Source organism: Carettochelys insculpta, chromosome 21 (assembly GCF_033958435.1).
Source record: "Carettochelys insculpta isolate YL-2023 chromosome 21, ASM3395843v1, whole genome shotgun sequence".
NCBI classification, from domain to species: domain Eukaryota; kingdom Metazoa; phylum Chordata; order Testudines; family Carettochelyidae; genus Carettochelys; species Carettochelys insculpta.
Genome location: NC_134157.1, coordinates 22,160,176 through 22,181,127, shown reverse-complemented (window position 1 = coordinate 22,181,127; position 20,952 = coordinate 22,160,176). Strand labels below are relative to the sequence as shown.

Here is a 20,952-nt window from a genome sequence, read left to right as displayed (position 1 = left end):
CTGTTCCATCCCATGCCAAGTCCTCAGTGGCTCTTGGAGGAATTTCCCTCAGATTCCTCCCAAAGACACAGGATTTCCAAGGCTTCTCAGTGTGCAGGCTGACCCAAAATCACACAGGGAACAACACAAGGAGTTAGTTGATAATACTAATTGTCTGGCCCCTTAAGCGATCTCCTCCCATTTTCTTAACATAATGTAAAGTACTTCATGGCAAGAACTTTTGGCTTTAATTCTTTATAAATTCCATTTTCAAATACACTCCCAGGCATCATTCTTAATGATAGGAACAGCTCCGGTGCTTGGGATTTCTTAAATCAGTGTGCAGTTTTATTTGACCTTAGAGTTTGTGGACATTGAGAAGTGTGTGAGGGATACATCTTGTGTGTACTTATTTATCTGCACCTCACTAACGCTTCTGATCCCAATTTGCAAACTAAAACTGCTACAGAGGATGTGTAAATCCTAAATATAGAAGTCCATATCCCCATTTTGGGTTGTAAATGCCTGCTTGAGGCACCTGCACTTTGATTTGGGCATCAGCCATAGGATTCTGAAATCATTCCAAAGCACCCACATTTGAAAATCAGCTTGCCTGTCCATTTCCATGTATTTGGTGCATATAATAGAATGAAACAGACCTTTACAAAGTATTCATGTCTTCAGAATTGGAATAACCATGAAGAAAAGAGGTCACATGGGGTGAAGTGCAGACTGACCTGTAATACGCGGCTCTGTTTGTCATTGGCTCTTTGAACTTACCTCATGGGAGGGCAGTGAGCAGTAAATCCAAGGTATTGAGCCTGATAGGCCAGTGGGAACAATCCTGAACCTTTGTTGGGGTTTCAAAAACAAAAGTTGAGTCCTACAAAATATGTTTACTCTTGCATGGCCACACGCTTCCTGGCTGTGCCCAAAGCCAACAGGCAAGGTATTAAAAGATTCGGAAGGAGCCTGTTCTTGGACTAGTTCTGACTGCTCCAAGAGCAGGAAGAACCTGAAATCTGGGCAGTACCTCATCTTCAGCTTTCACCCCTGAGACATTGACAAGCAGTCAGATCCAAGTGCTTCTCCAAAACAAGCCTGCCTGTGCCAGCTGCAGCAGCTTGTGGCTACTCTGTGAGAAGAGTGTGGTGGTGTGCTCTAAAGATCATCTTATATGTAAGCTGTAGACCTTGCTCCAGCTGCACGTGGGGAAATACTCAACAGTGTGTGTAACAAAAATATGAGAATTTTAGCCTGTTCTCAGCTGGTCAATTAGTACTCGAGGGAGATAGAGGAACATAGTGGCAGCCAGGGTAGCAGACTCTGGGGATTGGAGGTTGGGCTCAGACCTCAAATAGTGGGTAAAATTACCCCATGATGACAGAGCAGACAGGAGGATGCTTCATCCCCACCATGGGTTGTCCATCTAAGGACAGAAAGACCCTGCACTTGTGTGCTTGGGTTGGGGAAAGACCCCAGAAATATTTAATTCACAAACAACCCCACCCACCCCCAGTTTTCCAGTAAGATCTGATGTGAATAAGTTGTGAGAATGTTGTGTGGCAGATTAAAGAGGAAATCCTGACTGCAGCTGAAAAGATTCTGCTTTCACATGCCGAGGGCCTGATCCAAAGCCCACTGACATCAGTGGACCTCTGTGGCTTATGGATCACGACTTGAGTCATTGTAACCAAGTGTGCTACACTTCTATCTGCATAAATCCTCCCTGGTTGCCCCAGCTCCTCTTCATGCAAACCTGAACTTGCATTTCACAAGATGTGGTTCCAGTTCATTCTTTTTCGCCCCTCATGCAATAGATTATTATGTAGAAGTCACAAGCTGGAGCTATGCACTGCTGGGTGCCTCTGTCTTACGTATCTTTCCAGGTCCGTACTGATGGTGGAATTTCACTGTTTGTGTAATGGTGAAGGAAGCAAGGTGCATAATTCATTTTATGTACATTGTTATATATAAAAATAAAATATGGAAGGAAAGAGGATTTTTTCTCACATTATATTCTCCACACATCCAAATGTTTTCTTTTAATCCAAAGCCTTGTTTAAATGCCACTTAAAGACTAGCGGCTAATCAAATGCCAGTCACCACAGAAATGCATGTCAGGTCTCATTATTAATTGGATGCGCATTGTGCTGCTGTTCTCCCATACGCAGAACTGCTATTCTGATCAAATGGTGTTTGAGGAATATTTTTCTGAAGTATGTGTGAGAAGTGCATTCCTGTAACCCAGGGGTTAGCTGTATATGTAAGATAGATTTCTCCATCATGCATTGCAGTGTCTCTTGAAAAGATGACAACAGTATAATCATTGGAAATTATACACATTACTCCCAAGTACTGCAAGAAAACCCCATCAATTACATTCAGTGCTGAGTTAGCTGGAATTTAGAGAATGCAACTGTGTGTAAAACACAGTATTGACAATTGCACTTTCTTGTTGGGAATATCCAACTTCCTGCATAAAGCAACTGGGCCTAGTTACAACATTCTACATATGGGAAGAATGAAGGGCCAGTGTAAGCTAGTCCATTGTCAAATACAGCTCTGCTCAGTGAATTTTTAACCGCATCATCACTGTTTTATTTTTATCTCTCCATTTTCAGTTCCCATCTCCCTCCATTTAAAATCTTCCAGCCTTAAAAAATTGTCTTTTTCCTTTCCACTTCCCACAGAATGCACACTCCCCCTGTTAAAGGGATACTCTCAAATGTAATTTCCACCCCCACCCCAAAAAGTTTATATAATTTTCATGAACTTATAAGAAATTAGACTGTGATGTTTCTAAACTTACGTGGAAAAAGTTTTTTAATAAGCCAACGAAACGTTGCTCCATAAACATTGCAGCTTTGCTAGAGTTTTAAGGACCATTAAGTGACCCTGACTTGTCTAGTTCATTTGCCCTATCTGAGAGAAATGCAAAAACTACACAGCACAAATTGTGAAAAGTGTTTTTACTTTAAAAAAATCAATAACTATTTGCAAGACAGGGAAATTCAAATAATTCTAAAGAGGCACTCTTTCAAAACTGAATGTCTGCATTATCCCTTCATTCCTGTGCTCTACTTTATGGTTTATATAAATGCTACGTAATCTTTTTTTCTTGAAGTTTTGGGAGGGCTGTCAAGAATAGAGAAGGCAATGGAGTAACCATTCTTTGCTGCTGCTCACAGAAATATGTTTATTGAAGTGATTTATTGAAAGATCAGTTAAAACATTTTGGATTTAAACTGCTATTATCCTGAGAACAGAAATGGAAAAAGGCAACCAGCATTGTCTGTAGTGAAAGTAAATACATGTGGATGTTTTAAAGTTGTGATAATCTAAACCATAGTAATGATACCTAAAAGCACATGTTGCTTTTGAAAACATACCACCTTAAACCCATGTTTCTCCTAAATGAGGCCCCTCTGTATGTTTGTTGCACTGTGAAACTAAAGGGAAATAAGTCAAAAATGTTCAGAATTCAAATCAATGCAATGGGCACAAGCCAGCCCCTGCAGGAGATTCTGTGAGGGTCACATGACAGGTACAGTGCATCCATGCTGAGATCACTCTTGGAAACTCATTCCCTAGTCTGCAATGCTGCATGCTTCAAACGAATTAGGAAGAAAAGATCTAGATGCAAGATGATAAAGCTTTTTTGTCTCTTAGGCCTCAGCCGTACCGGACCTTGAAAGAGTCTGATAGTGCCGATGGAGAAGAGGTTCTCAGTCCAGAAAAAGCAGAGGAGGCTCTGCCTCCAAACCCTCCTACACCAGACAAGGTCACAGAAGTTAACCTCCTGGAGGACATTTTCACTAATTTAGAGGTGGAAACACAGCTTCAACCTGTCAGCCAAGCCAAAAGCTTGGAAGACCTAAGGACCCCGAAAGAGGAGAGTGCACCACAATGTACGTTTGATTACCAGGTATGGGCAGGATTTTATACAAGGTAAATGTTAAAGAATGGAAGGGCCTTTGCAGGACTAAAGGGCCCTCCATCGGCCAGCCTTCTGTAGGAAAGAATTCCATGTTTCAGTGTAAATACATCTATGTCCAGTGTGTTTGGAAGAGTCATTTCTGAATTAGAGATTATGTCTGTGCTGTAGAGCATGGCTAGAGGGTGATGGTCTTTTGGTTTGACATAAAAGCAAGGTGAAACTAAGACCTTCATTTTCTAAGCAGGAATCCAGATTCATTTACAAGGGTTTTTCCCATAAACTGCCATGTTCTGTGATATCCTAGAGGTTGGGGCTCAGCAATGGAAACACCAAGCAGCTGAGGAAGTTAGAGGATGGTGCAGTAGTTAGGACACTACCTAGGACTTCGTTCAAATCTTTGCTCCACCACAGCCAGGTCACTTTGTTTCTGTGTGCCTCAGTTCCCCCATCTGTACAGTGGGTATAATAGTCCCACAAGCATGTGTGAGCGTAAATTCAGTAAAGATATATTTAATAAATAAATAAATAAAAATAAATTCACTCAGATATTACAATGTTGGGGGCCAGATGAGTGTCTGAGATAAACAGGATTCCAGGAGCCCTTCACTTCTGAATTGCTTGCACTCAGAAAATGACCCTGTTGTGGACCACAATGAGTCAAAAGCAGGAATTGCTTTGTAAAATCTCTTCATTCTGGCTGCAGCATGTTTTCAGAATAGCCTTCTTAGCAAGTGTAAAACTAAAGCCTAGACCCTTTGACCTCTTTGTGCAACACAAAGTAAAGCACATAACAGCCCTACTGTAACAGTACTCACTAGCTCATATCCAGGTACCACAGTGCATTTGGCATATGATTAAAGCTTTTTAAACCGGCCTTCTCCACCTCCCCTGCAAGTAGCTCCCACTGTGTGCAGAGTATATTTGGGGGAAAGGTGCAGTGTCACACAACCCATCCAGGGCAGAGCTGAGCTGAACTAAACCCAGCATCCTGACTTCCTGTCTCCTGCCTTCATGCTAGCCCTCCCTCTTCTCTGTCCCTTGCTGGCAGATGCATGCCCTTCTCTGCAGCCCCTGCTAGTGCCACCCCCTCAGTGTGCTGTTCGCATCCATGATGGGCAGGATGTTAATCTTCTTTATACTCTCTGGCAGAGAATGGATCTCGGTGAATCTGAGAGGAGCAGGATTGTGCCAGCAATGAAACTCTCTCATCCCTACAACAAGCTGTGGAGTATGGGTCAGGATGACATGGCTATTCCTACTAAATATTCCCAGAGCTCACCAGAGAGACCGCTGACATCTTTTGGAACCATCCCACCAGTCCCACGCAGACCCCGGAGCAAAGACAGCATCCTGCTCCCTGCAGAAAAGGAGGAAGAGAACATTGCTGTTCAAGGGAACATCACCATCCCTAGACCACAGGGCAGAAAAACTCCTGAGCAAGGGATAGTCCCACCACCCCCTGCACCCAGACCCACCAAGCACCAGACTCCTGCTGGGGCAGCAGAAGCGGTGAACACCTGCTCTGTGGGACGTAGCAATTTGGTTTCAGAGCTCATGCAGGAGCCCTTTGGAGCGGGGAATGTGCCCCTTGACCTGGAATTCAGACAGTCGATAAGTTATTCTCCTCATCCTTCCCAGCTTCTATCCAGCGCCAGCCGTACTACTGAGATGCTGCAGCCTGTCAAGGTTAATGCAGAAAATGCTGGCAGTGAAAGTGACTACCTTCTCAGTCTGCTGGACCCTTTAAAAACCACCAGCTGGCAAAATGCAGGACCCCAGCAAGACTCTGGCAGCGTGCAGAGTTCAGCCTCCCCAGACTCAGCTGCTGGCTTTGTATCTCCTCGGACAGCACCATTCACCCAGCCACTGGGATACCCTCCTTCAGTACCACCATTTCTTCAGTCATCCCTCAATCCATTTGCACAGACGGTGCCAGCAGCTCTGACCATGTCTCTGGTCAGAGCCCCCAGGGGACCTTTTCCTTCTCCTTTAGGCCATGCTTACAGCTCTAGCTTCATGACCCCTAGTTCTGGCTTTTACCAACCACAGCAACCTCAGCCAAGCATTTCAGCATTGTCCATGCCTCACTTGTTTGGACAGGCTCTGACACCACCACAGCCTAGTTCCTTACTCCAGCAAAGCCATAATTCTTCCCCAGCCAGCTCTCTGCAGCCAACACAGCTAAGTGGTCCTTCTAAAATCAGAACATTACCAGCAGGCCATTCTGGCTCAAAGAGAGATGGCAACCAAGGATTGGCGCTAAGTTCTAGTGACCGCCCTCTGATTCCCCCCCGGCCCACAAGGGGCTCAGAGTCAGTATTACTGCCCTCGAAGCCTGAGGAGACAAAAGATCCATTTGAAGATTTGTTAAAAAAGACAAAGCAGGAGGTTTCAGCCACTCCAGGTAAAGTAGAACAGCTCAGAAAGCGATGGGAAACCTTTGAATAATGCTCCACACAATCTTATTTCTTTTGGAATTGGACTTACTATTTTTGGTTGGCTTGTTTTGAGCCAGCACAAAAACATGTTTCTCTATATGGAAAGTTAGAGACACAGGAAATACAACTGCTCTTCTAGAATTCACAAAGCAGTGCTACTGGCTGGAGTCCATTTTGCTGATGAACCCCCATGTTGTCCCATTACCAGCTCTGGTTTTCACACTGGTAACCTAGCTGGCTCTTTGCTTGCAGTCCGTGAAAACTCCAGTGACTCTTGCACTGGCCAAAGCATTAAGATTATCAAGTTACATTTTCTTCCTCTTCCCACAAATGGCCTTTCCAGGTACTACTAATCAGAAACTGCTCCTTCCCTTCCTTGTATTCTCACTGTCCCAGGAGCAGCCTGAAACACAACAAAGTACGAAGTGTTTGCTTCCTACCTGTGTGAACAGTGTTCAGATCACTTTCTTCAGTAATATACGTATTGCTTATAATATTTTGCTTACATATGTAGTGTGCAGCAAAATAACCCAGACTTGTAGTTTGTATTTAGTTAATCCGCTGGGCTTAAATTGAGTTTGTTTTACTAGCATATCCAGGAATATATACACTTTTTGCTAATTACACAATATATACACCTCACTAATTACACAATTGTATGACCTTGTGTTGTAGATTTTTTTTATACTGACCCCACACCACCACCCACAGAGCAGGGACTTCTTCAGTACAAACTCCATGCACTTCCCCTGTACAGCAAACTACAGCACAGAGCAAAACACCTGCAGCTCAGGGCTAGCTCCCCTGTCTCTGATGGGAAAATGGAAGCACCAGCAATTTAATTTTTAAACAAAGACATTGAAAAGTATTTCATGATGGAGTCCTTAAACCATAGCCTAGTTAATCTGTAATTGTATGATAATATATCATTGTTCTAGGTGGCAGTATTTGAATGGATATAACAGGTATCTTATTTTATTATAAGAAGGAGGAAAAAAAATCAGGACATAAGTATTCTCAGCTCTTGTTCTCCAAGCCAAACAGTAGTACATTGACTAGGAAGCTTGGTTTCAGATTGCTAAAGCCACACTATGTGTCTGTATGCAGAAATCACAAACTATAGCTATTAGCAAGTAAGCGACCTCATATTAGAATGCCAGCAGGGGACAGCTGCCTATCAGTGATGTGTTTTAGGAAGCATTGATTGCCACCTGGATGCAGCTGAGATTTCATCACCATGTACAAGGCTCAGCTTCCCTCATTCACCCTGTCTGAAAAGTCATGCACTCTGTTCCTAATTTTCCTGAGAACACAAAGGGAGGGTGGCGGGATCATGTGATGTACTGTAAAGCAGTGAACAAGTTAAAGGGTTTATTGATTAGCATTTTGCAAGGCATTTCTCTCTGGCTTCCATTACCTCAAACATTTCAATGCTTAAAGTTGCTTTTCTTATAAAAACTTCTGCTTTTACAGTGGTCATTTTTTGCTTGTGTTACTTAAGCACTACTGGGTTTTAATATTTACATGGACACAAATTGCTTTAAAAAAATCTACTCAATTGTCACAATTATATCTGTGTGTAAGTAAAAGAAGCAATTGTGGACACATGGGAAATTCTTGTGAGACTCTATCCAAATTCTCTCTGGTACACATATTTCACTCCTAAAGCCTCTTTGGAGGCTGTCTCATTCTAGTGTATTAACATGGCCGTCTACATTGGAGCCTGTGCAATACAAGAGAAATCTACTCTAATAACTGAATGCCAACAGTCTGGGGGAGACCCTAATGTTGCATTTGTCTTTCTGTAAAGTACTATTGATTTTACAAGCCATTCAGTCTGTTTTGTATTATTTCTTTTCTTTTTTATTCCTTTTGTTCCTGGAAGACGGATGGTTTTCATATTGCCTAGTTTTGAATAGTAAAATATGTAAAGTCTATTAGTAGAACTTTATTCTAGACTGTACAGAATGTGAATGTCAGTTATCAATTTGGTCTGGAATATCTGAACCCCTTTAACTGCTGTATGCTAAATCATAAAGCTTTCTCATTTCTCATCAGTGTGTACTATAGAGTGGTGCATATGAATTGCCATTTCATTTATATATACTTCTGGTTTTTCCTTTTTAATGCTATGCACTGGCTGTGTTTTGAGTATTCCTTTTAAACTAAGTGGGAAAATGCTAAGGTATTTCTGTATCATAACAAAGTATTTTCCAGCCTTATTTAATGTTTTATTCTGTTCACCCATTTCTATGACAGATTACAGTTTGCAGTCTCCTGCACCGTTCTTTGGAAACGCACAAACAATTCTTGATTTTTAAAAAAGCCAGCCCTGAGACACTGAGAAGTATTAGAACACTTGATCATGCTATTTACTCTTCACTTTATTTTACAGAAGGAAAAAAAGTTGAGACGACCTGAGAAAGACCCGTAGTATAGGGAGCACTTTGATAATGCTTGTCCTTTCCCTCAGTTCTTGGACTGAATCTGCAAATGAGAAAATCCATTTTGCGTGTTTAGCATAATAAAACAATCAAATCATCAAGAGTGGTATTGTTTGTTTCATTTAAATTGTTGACTATCTGACATGGTTTTCATTTAATAGTGGCAGATTTAAGTAAACTGTGTGGTTGGAAGAGATATCTCAGATGCTTAATGCAAGATATGATGTTTTAAAAGCACCTACTGTACGAGCTCTGTATTAGGGAATTTGGTATTCTGAGCATTACGTTCACGTAACAGCTAGCAAATTTTTAACGGTTGCCTAATAGCATTATACTCATCTTAAGGGTTTTTTGCCACCTTAATTGGTGATGTGCATGTTTGCTTGTTTTTATACTGCATTCCTTATTTATATTTGCTCTTATCCAACAAAATCTTCATTTCCATCTCATTTTAAAAGCTTCCAAGTGTAGGTACCAGAGTTCAGCAGTGTGCCTACTGGTAATCAAAGCAGTTGGTCTGACTTGTCCCATTGATCAAGTTAGAAGCAATTTAGGGGTCTAGGATTGAATATCTTTAGTTTTAAAAAAAAACTATTTGATTTCTGTCTCTCTATCCTTGAGAAGGCTGTGTAAAATGAGAGTTTATTACTTTGACTTAAACTTCACAGAATTATCAATAACATTTTCTGGGACATAACCATTACTGCTGGTTGGGAGTTCTTCAAGTTAAACATTTTTCATAAGTCAAATGTCCATTTTCAATACCAAAACTTTTAATGGAAACCTAATTTTTGATCAACTGTTGTCAGGGAGGTTTCTCAGTGCTAAGAGGCAGCATGTGAGACCTCCACCTCCAAATGTGCAATAACTTAGTGGTTAGGACTTCTGCCAGGCACGTATGTGGGAGGCCCAAGTCCAACTCGCTGCTGTCTTGGATTTGACACCAACTGGGCCACTCACTATTCTGTTCTGCCATGGTGGGCTGTGCGGCTCATTTTTTTTATTCTGCATCAGAATGGCAACAAATGTTGAACCATTGAAGGCCTGCGTAAAACAGAATTCTTGTTTTCTATGGTATGAAGTGTCGTTTATGCTCCGCAAGCTATTGTATTCAACATGCACCAGCTATGTGTTCCCATCAAGTCAAGGCCTTTTGATAGTTCGGCAAGTACCTCAGCCATCAGTGATAAACTTTGCCCTCATCTCACCCACTGGAAGCATGTAAGTAAGTTACCACATAGTCTGTGCACCAAGTTTGTGCTGTTGTCTTCTTTGCATTATCCTAATGCCTACAAGCCCCATTTGTGTTCATTATCAGCCACAGATATTATCAGAAACAAAGCTCAGCTGCAGTTTTACCTGTTTTTATTGTGCATACATTTATCTGACAGTCTAATCTTTATACATCTATGCAATTCACATTTACAAAAAAAATCAACTTTGAGAATCATCATCTATAGCAAATTGGTTTGTGAAAAAATATATTCAAAAATTAAATATCAAAAGAAAGTTAAGTTCACAGTGGAAAAAATGTTCCATAAATTAAATAGCAGAAATGCTTAAAATGCTGTCCTTTTATATCCTTTAGCGAGCTGTGGTTTTGGAATACTTAAAGATGCACCTGGTTCAATAGCCTTGTAAAGAAATTTAGGTTACCCAAGAGCAGAAGAGGGATGTAGTGGTACCTCTTGCTTTGTTTACCTTAAGGCAGCCTTACTCTGCTGTTGTTTCTGTCATAATTTCTTATAATTTATGAAGAGCCTTCAATACCTTTATAATAGTAATTTTGTGTAATCCAGTGCTCACTTCAAAGGGTAGAATAGCAGTGGTGTTAGGACCTGCTAGTGAATTAGTTTGTCGCCCTCCCTGACCCACATACAGACACACACTCCGCGTCATTTATACAACATACGTTTTTAAACTGCAAAGTGCAACTGAAGAGGTAAGGTACAAATTTCTAACTGCACATGAGTGCAAATGGGCAGCAACTTCTTGCTATCCTGTTCTGGTATGCTGAGGATTCAAGACTCATAAATACATCTGGGCTACGTCTACACTAGCAAGTTTTTTTTTTTTTTTTTTTTGAAAAAGCTGGCGCACATTTGAAAAATCCTGTGGAGCATCTACACACAAAATGTGTTCTGTCGCTATTAAATTGGCAGTATACAGCACATTCTCAGGTGACCCTGTTGCCCTCCCAGAGGAGGAGGAGGAGCACCTTTTCCTGAAAGAATATTTTGCAAAAAAAATTACATAGATGCCCTGGGGGCCCTTTTTTTGAAAGACTAGTCATGGTGCTAGATTTTTCAATCCCTGGCCTGTTCTTTTGAAAGAGCAAGGGCTGTGTGGATGCTTTATTGGAAGAAGGGATCATTTTTTTTGAGCCACATTTTTGTGTGTGGACGTACTTTTTTTAAATAATTTTTTGAAGAGATTTTTCCAGACAAACTTCTTTCAAAGGCTCTCTGTAGCGTAGACGTAGCCCTGTTGTGGATTCATGATATGCCGTCATCAGATGAGGTCAACGTCATTTTACTGGGGACCTAACAATAGGTTTTGTCCCACATATCCTGAGGTAAGGCTAGGGCATGATCCCCTCTCAAGCCCTGGAGTGCTTGGGACATGGTTCAAGGTTTATATCTCCAGGGAGAGAGGCTCTCCCTCATTGTCTTATGGTGGGTCAGGGCTCCTGGCCGTGGCAGGCTGTTCCAGCCAGGAGGCAGGAGGAGGTGAATTCATCCCCTTTCTCAGAGCCCCAGCAACCATTGCAGCTGTGTAGAACCTGCCTCACAGGACCCGTTTTCCCCACAATTGCTCAAAGGCTGCTGGTCACAAATGCAGTTTCATAATCTGTATTCTTGTTGCAGCAGCTGGAGGTAACACAGCCTGTCTCATTTCTAGAGGAACTGGAAGTGGCAGTGTTAAGAGTTGAATTCAGGCCCACTGTCGGAGGGACAATTGCCCCCAGCCCATCGTTTCAAAGGGGCCCAGAGTTCCAGCCACTACCGCTGCCAAAGTAGCAGAAGTGGTAGGGGCCGCGCACAGGTCTTGGCAGTGCTGTGGGCTGAAAGTCCCAAGGACCCACCCCTTCCACCTTTGGTTCCACCCTCTTCCATGGCACAGAGCTGGGCCCCCTCCCACCTTGCCCTAGGGCCTGCAGTGCCTCTTGGCACTGCTGCTTGAGTTATACCTCAGTAGAAAACAACTGGAGAACTGACATCAGATTTCTGGGTTCAAAAGTAAATTACATCGCCACTGGTACAAAATAATACATATTTGGCAGTCTACATATAGAGCTTCTCTTCTGCAAAGATATTCCCAACTCCCTACCCTAGACTGGGTACCACCACGGTTCTACTCCATCAATAGCGGAGGGATGGCATCGTGCTAGCACGATCCTACGTGCAATAAGTCAGATAAATTTCACATTAAAAGTGAAAGGCGTCTTCAGAATATGTGATCTTTGTTCAAACCCTTTTTGTGTAAAGGGGACTGAATCTCTAGCTTTAGACCCTCTTCCCTTTATTAGAATTTCAGAAATATTTTCAGCAAGAGTAAATAAAATAACTTTCAAACACCAAAATGGTATATAGGGATTCCTTCCAAAGGCATGCTCGCTCGCTCTCTCTTGCTCTCTCTCTCTCTCTCTGTGTGTGTATTCACACCTCTGCTTATTAAGCAGTACGCTGTAGATACATGCAGACACTGTTTTGTAAAATATTTCTCACTGGTCTTTGTAATAATTATGATGAAAAGCTAATGATTTTAGACCTCAGTTGGCCTGTGCTGAGCAGGTGTTTGACTAGTGTCTGACACGCTGTGATGCTCAGGAAATACCACGTGGCAGCTATGAAAAAGAGGGAACGGAGAGAGACAGGAAATAGTATGCCCTGCTGAAAAATTAGGCTGAGAAACATCAAGAAAATGTTTCATAAAACAGCACACATTTATGTATTCAATGCATTGTTCAGCACATCCCTTAGCTAGCATGAACTTCCCCCTCTGTAAAGGGCCAGCACCAGTCCCCTTTAAGCTTTGTTAAATGCTGGCCTTCATTAATTTTATCTGTAGCACACACCTACCTTAATTCCTAATGAGGCTTCTCTCAGCACTTGGACAAACTAAATTCAAGCCAGATTTCTTACTTGGGAATTCAGGTCCGCGCTAGCTGACTGTGTGTAGGTGGCAGATGCTACAGCTATGAAATAATTTTAAAAAAGCCAGGCCACTAAGCTCAGTCTCTCTCTAAATGCTGATCAAGTAAGCGATCAGTTTTCCCTCTATCTAAAAATTCTGTTTGAACAAGTTAATCCTGTAACTGGTGAGCTGTTCTCTACAAGGCACTTAAAATTCACCAAGAATTTAGTTGTAGAACAGTCACGTATCTAACAACCACACCAGTTTTAATTTTCCTTCAGTGTAAGTGGTGATTCCAGTTGAGCCCTTGAAAGGCTGCAGCCACAGAAAATGTCTGCCATAAGAAACCAATCAGGCTCTGCTTCCAGTGTATTGTGAAGGGATTCCCTCCCCTGCAGTGGCAGAGCCCATGGAATTGCACTCTGCATTAAGTGAAGAAATTAAATGCTTCGTCTCTTAACTGGGTCTCCTTGAAATGCGATGTTGCCTTGTAGTAATGGTCAACATAATGTTTACGCCGACTTTGTGGCACTGAGAGAATTATTACTGACCTGAGCCATCCAATGACAGGACAAGGAGAGCTGAGGGCTACTGTACAATTAGCTTCTTCCCCCTCCCTTTTCCTACTCAGGCTATCAGTGGAGGCATCGGAACAGGTTTGTATACAAACAGCTCACTCATTTTATGTCCCTGGAAAGCTTTCCTATGTCCCCCCGGTTCTTCTGGCTGAGCTGTTTCCACTGGAGTTAGGTGGCAATAACAAAAGCCCCAGAGAGGGTTCCTTACTGCCAGTCAATAGTGAGTGAGCAACTAGCCTTGTGTAGCAAAACCAGCCGGTGACTGGGATTGCACCACAAAGCACTGCTGCTTTTAACATATACAGCCAGCACTGTGGTATTCTAGTGTCTGCAAGGTTGAAAACCACAGCCTCTAATCATACCTGCTGCTCATATCAGCCTCTCTGTTGGCGGCAGCTTGATCACATTCCATAACTCCACTCGTGCCCCGTCTTTCTCTTGGCGGCTGGGACTGTATGTTCCCTGAGTTGCTCTCCTTTTCTTCATGGTGATCACAGAGGCTGCAACCAGGGCAAGGAGCAAGGCAGCTCCTGCGGCCCCGACTGCTCCCACAAGCGAGGAGTTGCTAAGATGCACCCATGCTGGCTGCTGTGGTGGAACACGGCGTTACTGACTTTACTCAGCGCTCTCTGGTAGACCAAGTTGCATATGCCATGAAAGGTCAAAGCCACCACAAGCCCAGGCCTGGCTCCCCACCCCACCCCCAACACCATTTTTAATTGCAGTTTTTACCACATTTTAGCATGAGAATTTCCAGGCTAGCAAGAAAAAAACACTTCATCAGTGCCCAGTGGAGATGAAAACTGCTTGGTGCAGTGGTTGTGGCTCAAAGTTAGTACTTCATAGAGATGAAAACCTTGTGCTTAAGGCAAGTACCAACTGCACTACTGCCCCCTGGTGCATGATACTGTTCCCAGCCCTCTGTCTCCGAGAACAAAGAACAAAAATTTGGCAATAAGCACAGTCCTGGCATAAGTATTGCGGGTATGTCAGTACCACCCCCACTTGGAAACAGTTATTATTACACACTTCCTGTACGGTACCCATGGGAATATCTAACATTTTATCTCAAACAGAGGTTACTTTATAAAATGTGTTGATTGTGCAATGACTTCAGTAGTTTCTAACAGGTCCTTCAAATGCTGTGTCTGTCAGATGCCAGGAGTTCACAGCTGCTGTTGCTGTTAAAGACTGCGTTGTGAAAACAGTTTTGGAAACGTCTCTAGCCCTGGCCCAAGAGGGCTGTCACAGAAAGCTGTAGTAAGTCGGTTTGAATTTCTGGAATGTTAAACTAATGCACAAACTGATAATAAATAATCCTCTGTCCATTTTAACGCCATATTTAACATTAAAGTACATAGTTTGCTTTGCAACTCAAGGAAAAGCTTCCCTGGCAGTAGCAGTTCCTGTGTCTAATTTCTCCTTTTGCAGCAGTCTTTAAAAATGTGATTGCTGCACAAGAGGTGGAATAGGGCCCAGGACATCTCTTAGCAGCTACAAATATGTATTTCAGCTCAGAGAGCACCTCTCACCATGAGTTCAGTGAAAGGAAGCAGGTCCAGGATTTCACTTTGAGCTAGAGTCCAGCAGCTTCTAGTTGATTAACATGTAATGTGCCATTGTTTAAGCAATCTGCTGTGTACCTGTAAGTCCACATCACCACAACCCGTGCCTTAAAGGAACTGAGCTACAGGGGACTGTGTTCCTGCAAGTGCTGGTAAAATCTCAAGGTCAAAGCAGACATTGCAGGTACATCTCCTTGCCATGGTGGTGCTTATATTAAGCGCTCTTCCGGTGGCACCTTTAGGACACTGTCCATCTCCAAGCGAGCTCCTGCCACCTCTTGTTGGCTTGGGCTGTAGGTTCCCTCTGATTGGCGCCTCTTCCTTGCAGTGAGAATCATGAATATGAGACCAATAATAAGTATCAGCAAACAGCCACAGGCTACAGGGACAGCTACTTCAATTAATGGGAATGGGAAGAAAGCACCTGGAGTCCCTTTCTGCAAAAGAAATTAATGGAGAAACAATGAGATCCCAGCAGTTACAAGGACTCACATGTACAAGTGTTGTGCTCCAGGAGTCAAGTCAGTTAGCCAGGAGCCCAAACTGGGCTAAGGCATTAACCAAGACTAGCAAACAAAACAAAGTAAAAATAGGCCCGTGGGAGAAACCCAAATGAGGGTAAGCACAGAACGTGTGGCAGGAGCTGTAGAGAGAAGGGTCTGGGTTAGCTTCAATTGTGAATTTCTCCATTGAGCGTGAATGGGAAATTAAAAAAAAATCATATAAACTTCCTATTTGTATAAACAAAACAGCCTGTGGTGACCTCTGTGCTTTTTTCCCTTTATCACCATCAAGGGCAAGCCTAAAGCCTGTGCACATGAAAGGACGTGGATGCCATGTTTCCAGTCTTCAGGAAGGCTGACAGTTAATGTGTCAGAGAGCGAATGTTAGCAGTGACAAGTCACCCATGGGCTAGTTAACAGCATTATGCTAACTCAAGCAGGGTCACGAGGACAGCCTTCGCCCAAGACAGTGATGAGGAGGGCTGCATTAATGCTTGGACGCTAGCTGCACCATTCCCAGCGTCCAACCTGTACAAAGGAGCAGGCATGCACTGCTCAGCCCTCAGCATTAGGGAGGTGGAATGGCCCAAATAAGGTCACATGCTCTGTAGTCTTCACTAACAGGCGTTTATCAGATCTGTGGGTTTTCACACAGCAGGGCTCATCCATTGAGCTGCAGATGCTTACCCAGGCACAGCCAGCATTGGGAATCTACTGTAAGGAAAGTCATTAACATCCTTGTCAGACTGAAATATAACAAGTTGGTGGGTGTTACAAGCCAGGTACCAAAAAAAATGGAAAAAAAATTCAAAACCTGACGGCCTCTAGGGCAATGTACTCGCCCGTAAATCTAGCCCTCCCCTGCCATAGTGAGGGATGCAAAGGGATGGTTTCTTTTTAGGATGTCTCTGCAAGTACATTGAAGAATTTATGTGGCTATTAAGCTTTCATCTGCAGCAAGATTAAATGCATGAGCCCTTGTTTCAGCGCATACGTGCAGAACCACATTTGGGACATTAGATTAACATAAGCTTTACTAAAAACAGATGTTTGCAGGCTCAGCACTTAATAATCTGACAGCCAGAGGAAAAGCTGTATGGTTCCAAAACAGTGTGGCATGAGCAGAGCTAGCTCACCCAAGGAACTAAGGCAGTTTATAAGGAACTAAAAATTTTAAAATCATTCAGTAGTGACCTCTGGGCACTTGAGTTACTGAAGTGGAATCATCCACCCACTTACATAGGAATTTTATTTATTAGCACAGGCTTTCAGCTTGCAGGCATTCCAGATCAGAACAGGTCCATTTAGGTAGTAGGAGTGGGGCAGCTGGATCCACTTTTAAGTCTTCTCATGCTTCCTGGAGGTGGAGAGGACTAGCAAAGGTATGAGTTCAGGCGGGCCCACTTCACACTCTGATCTCATCAAATTTCATAAACTGAGCTGGGGTGGACTAGGTCAGTAAGCGGAGGGGAGATTTAGAAGGGAAAACGAGGTTACTGGAAGACGTTAATACATTAATATGCTCATTCCTTTAGCTCCATTAAGATTAGAGATGCCCTGAAAGAGATTAATGTGCAAACAGTTAATGGGATCTTGAAATTTGCCTCATTTAAAAAAAAGTTATATGTAAAGGGACAGCCTAAAAAAATCAAAAATGTTACCTACTAATTGTTACAAATAGCATCGATATTTCCTTAACACATTTGGCAACGCTTAGTAGACAGTCAATATCACAATGTCACCTGTTTGTGTGGATCTGTCATATAGTCACACAGAACCCTGCAACATCTTTAGGAAACTATCATTGCAAAAACCACAATGCAAGGCTGGAAGATTGTTGGGGGGGGGGGGGTGCATGCATGCGTGCGCACATAAGACCTGGATGTACTTTTGACTCTATTTCTAATTGATGTTGTTCCTTTAAATAAACAGTTTCCTACAGCATTCTCCAAAGTGAGCTGAAGTTAATCACTGCGACAGGAATTAGGCTTAATTTAGTATGGCATGCAGATTAGTCAAACATTGGCACTCCATCCATGCGACTCTAGCTCAAGAATGCAAACCTCCCTGTTGTTGGAGCCTACGCCTTTAAAGGGCTCCTTGCCCAGCTATATAAATGTCACTGTTGTATGTGGTTTAGCTAGAGAACAGACATACTATTGGTTGGAGAACAGGCACAGCACATCACCATCAACCACGGGCTCAGCTCCTGTTGGTGTCCAATGCCTCCCTCACTATTTTCTTCCATCTTTCCGTCCAGTGTGGCGTGGCTTAGTTTCTGTAGACTAGCTCCACACCAATCTACTATATCAGCCCAGCATATGTCCTTCCCCATAGCATAGCTCCAGGCTCCACCACCACTACCCCAAACAGTATAAAGTTTACAGACACTAACTCAAAGGAAAAGGAGAAGCACATCGCAGGGTAATGATAGCAAAAAAGACAAAAACTTCAGCAGAAGTGCCCTGCGACAGAGGTGAGGTCTTGGGGTATGTGAAAGGGGGTTTGTGCATGCAAACAGGAAATGGAAGTGTGACTACATTGTAGCACGTGCAATGTAGTTTCCCAAAATCAGAAACAGCAACAGCAGTGAACCCTGCCCTGGCACACGTGCTCTGCCTGCTAGACAACGATCCATGCATTGTGGGGTAGTACATTCCCCAGTTCCAGACAAAATGATTTACCCATTCAAATGGCTGCTGAACCAGAAAAGAGCATGAATCTACCTTACCGCTAGTTTGTTAAGGCAAGATCCAAGCTTTGCTCTCCCATCCCTTAGTTATTTTGATAGAAACAACAAGGCTTAATGAAGACTGTCCATCATGCTCTCGCTATGGGTTTAGGAAGAGAATTGGCTTCAGTGCAGCAGGGTGCTTTTTATTTTAATCACATTTACCTTTGAGTTTATCTAATTCCTTCATGCAGGTTTCAGGCACATTCAGCTCAACCAAGCAAATGCTCTTAGGAGGGAAAATGATTGCTCTTTAACCCCGTCACATGAGTTAAAATGCCTGCTGAAATTCCAGTCTCCAGAAAACAGTTTGGTGGGCGGGAGCGTGAGGGGTGGTAGAAATACCATGTGAAAAGTTGCCTTATATTCTGTCTTATATGATCCATTTCAGTGGTACATGTTCGTAAGTTGCCAGGCTCTTATGTGTGTCTCTGCTGTCATTATTGGCAATCAGTGCACTGATAATCGTGCCAGAGGCATTCATCTAATAACAATGCCTTGTTCTATAGCCTGGATACACCTGTGAGACCCTAGAATCCAACTGTTTAAAAAGCTTTTCCCATGGAGCATGAGGCTAACTTTTGAATAAGCAGCCAGCTACTACTGAATGGCTTGGTAAAATCCCTTTCAAATGCTAGGGTACTGCTAGAATACACCAGATCAAAGAACTGAGTTCACTGTTCCTTTGAATCTAACATGTTTGGCTCTCCTGGAATTTTACTTGATTTCTATTACTCAGACATTTCCAATTTTAATGCAGATGGCAGTAATTTTCCATTTCAAGGCTTGTTAGATGTATTAACTACCCCAGAACAAACTGAAGTGGATTTTGGAATATGTACAAAGAATACAATATGTATAGTCTGAAGGTTTATGCACATGAACTTGGCTACTAAGTACAGGCTGAACCTCTCTAGCCTGGCATCAGCGGGACCTAACTGGCACCAAATGAGAGAATTTGCTGAACCATGGGAGGTTAATATTGTCTAGCAGCATTACCAACACTTCCACTGCATAGTGGGCTCTTAGAATACATTTGGGGTAAATTACAGTTAAATAATAGCACAGACCCCTAGGAGCCAGGACTGATGGATGTAAACAAACTCTATGGGACCCCAGAAAAATTGACCACGAAGTGGTCGTCCAGCTAGCTAAAAATCATGCCAGATTGTGGATGTTGCTGGACGAGAGACTGCTGAACTAAAGGTTCAAACGGTAGGTCCATTTTACTTTAACCGTAATTTGGTTTCCTTCTTTTCCTTTCTGAATAGCTGTAATTAAGATTTTGGGTTACCATGTGCAGCAGTAGTTACAGCAAAGCAGATGCATCAACAACAGACTTCATACCAATCCTCCCTTTTTGGGGCCAACTGCAGGGGTTCTGGTTGCTGCCCAGAGGATGGTGTAACAAATGACAGCTATGGTGTCTGCATTCAACAGCAGCCAGCACAGAGTTAGAAAAGTATGTGCTATGTTTATTTAAAGTGCTGGAAAACTAAGACCCTGGAGTGTAATATTCATCCTCTCCCGTGTTTGTGGGTTGACTTTCCCTTAACTGAATTCATGAAGGAATATGAAACATATCTGCCTCACACTGGCCAAACAGCCTCCCCTGCTCCTCACAACCTAAGTGCCGAAGAGGGGGAAAGGATCTGCTTACATCAATGTCACAGCGCTCCCCAGTATAGCTGGCGCTGCACAAACACTCGTACTTGTTCACAGCATCTTGGCACGTCCCTCCATTCTGGCACGGGTTTGGATCACACTCATTGATGTTAATTTGACAGCTGGAGAGAAAGAAAGGTATTAGCATTAACTGAGCTAATGCGCTCCAAGATGCACTTTAAGCCTAGAGAATTGTCTTTTGGTGACAAGCAGCTAGAGCAGGGGCTTCCACCCTTTCCAGGTGACCATATTCCTCTCAGGAAGCTGATCTGATCTGGCGGCACAGCCAAGGTCTACCTTGCTGCTAAACTCAGAAACAACAATGTAAAAGTGCCACAGCCCCATTATTGGAAGAGGCTTACTGCCTCATTTTTACCACGTCATTGCAAATTGCAGCCCCCAGATAATACAACAAGCAGTGGAAACAAGCCATTGCCTGTATGAAATTTACGTTTGTACTGATTTCACTAGTGCCTTTCAAGCACCATATTGCAAAACTAGGCAAGTAGCTAGATAAGGTGATGTGCCCCCCCCGAAGAGCTTGGCCTACTTCCAGGGGTACAAGTATCCCCGGTGGACAGTCACTAGCACCTCACAGTAATTACTTCTGAAGGCAAAAAAGGATGAAAAATATTCATCCTAAGTTCTGGCCACTAGTGCAAGCTGAGCCAAAGCCAGTGGCACTCTCGGCTGAGCACTGAACTCCATGAGGTGAGGGGCCATTGAGGGCAGCATTTAAAAAGCTGGGGGGGGGGGGGGGGTGGGAGGGAGGGTGGACAGACGTAAACAAGTGTTTGCAGTTCCAGGTGTGACATGGTGAGGTTTAGGTTTGGGTGGCCCACACTGGGTTTCCTCCTCTGGCACAGCAGTCAGTATCACTGTGTACACCTGAGCTTACATCACTGTTAGCACTTCCTGTGTGCTGGCTCTTACTACTACAGCACATGAAACATGGCTTTTTACAAAGGCGAC

The 20,952-nt window shown here is 43.1% G+C and overlaps 2 protein-coding genes across 17 annotated transcripts in view; one reads left to right on the top strand and one right to left on the bottom strand.

Moving 5' to 3' along the window:
• The window catches only part of DENND1A (DENN domain containing 1A), a 406,341-nt gene extending 397,439 nt beyond the window's left edge, over positions 1-8,902 (top strand). For all 10 annotated transcript variants that reach the window (XM_075015674.1, XM_075015669.1, XM_075015672.1 and 7 more), the window contains 2 exons: positions 3,652-3,907; positions 5,069-8,902. In XM_075015674.1, the coding sequence (XP_074871775.1) occupies positions 3,652-3,907; positions 5,069-6,367 (1,555 nt within the window). In that variant the 3' untranslated portion in view covers positions 6,368-8,902. The remainder of the gene's footprint in view (positions 1-3,651; positions 3,908-5,068) is intronic.
• Positions 5,183-20,952, bottom strand: part of CRB2 (crumbs cell polarity complex component 2) — a 63,338-nt gene continuing 47,568 nt past the window's right edge. For 5 of the 7 annotated variants that reach the window (XM_075015659.1, XM_075015661.1, XM_075015660.1 and 2 more), the window contains 2 exons: positions 19,976-20,102; positions 9,960-15,518 (listed from right to left, as the gene is read on the bottom strand). In XM_075015659.1, coding sequence (XP_074871760.1) covers positions 15,291-15,518; positions 19,976-20,102 — 355 coding nt within the window. In that variant the 3' untranslated portion in view covers positions 9,960-15,290. Of the gene's footprint in view, positions 5,277-8,708; positions 8,845-9,959; positions 15,519-19,975; positions 20,103-20,952 lie in introns of those variants that run through there. The other 2 variants (XR_012648380.1, XR_012648379.1) reach the window with 2 other exon arrangements.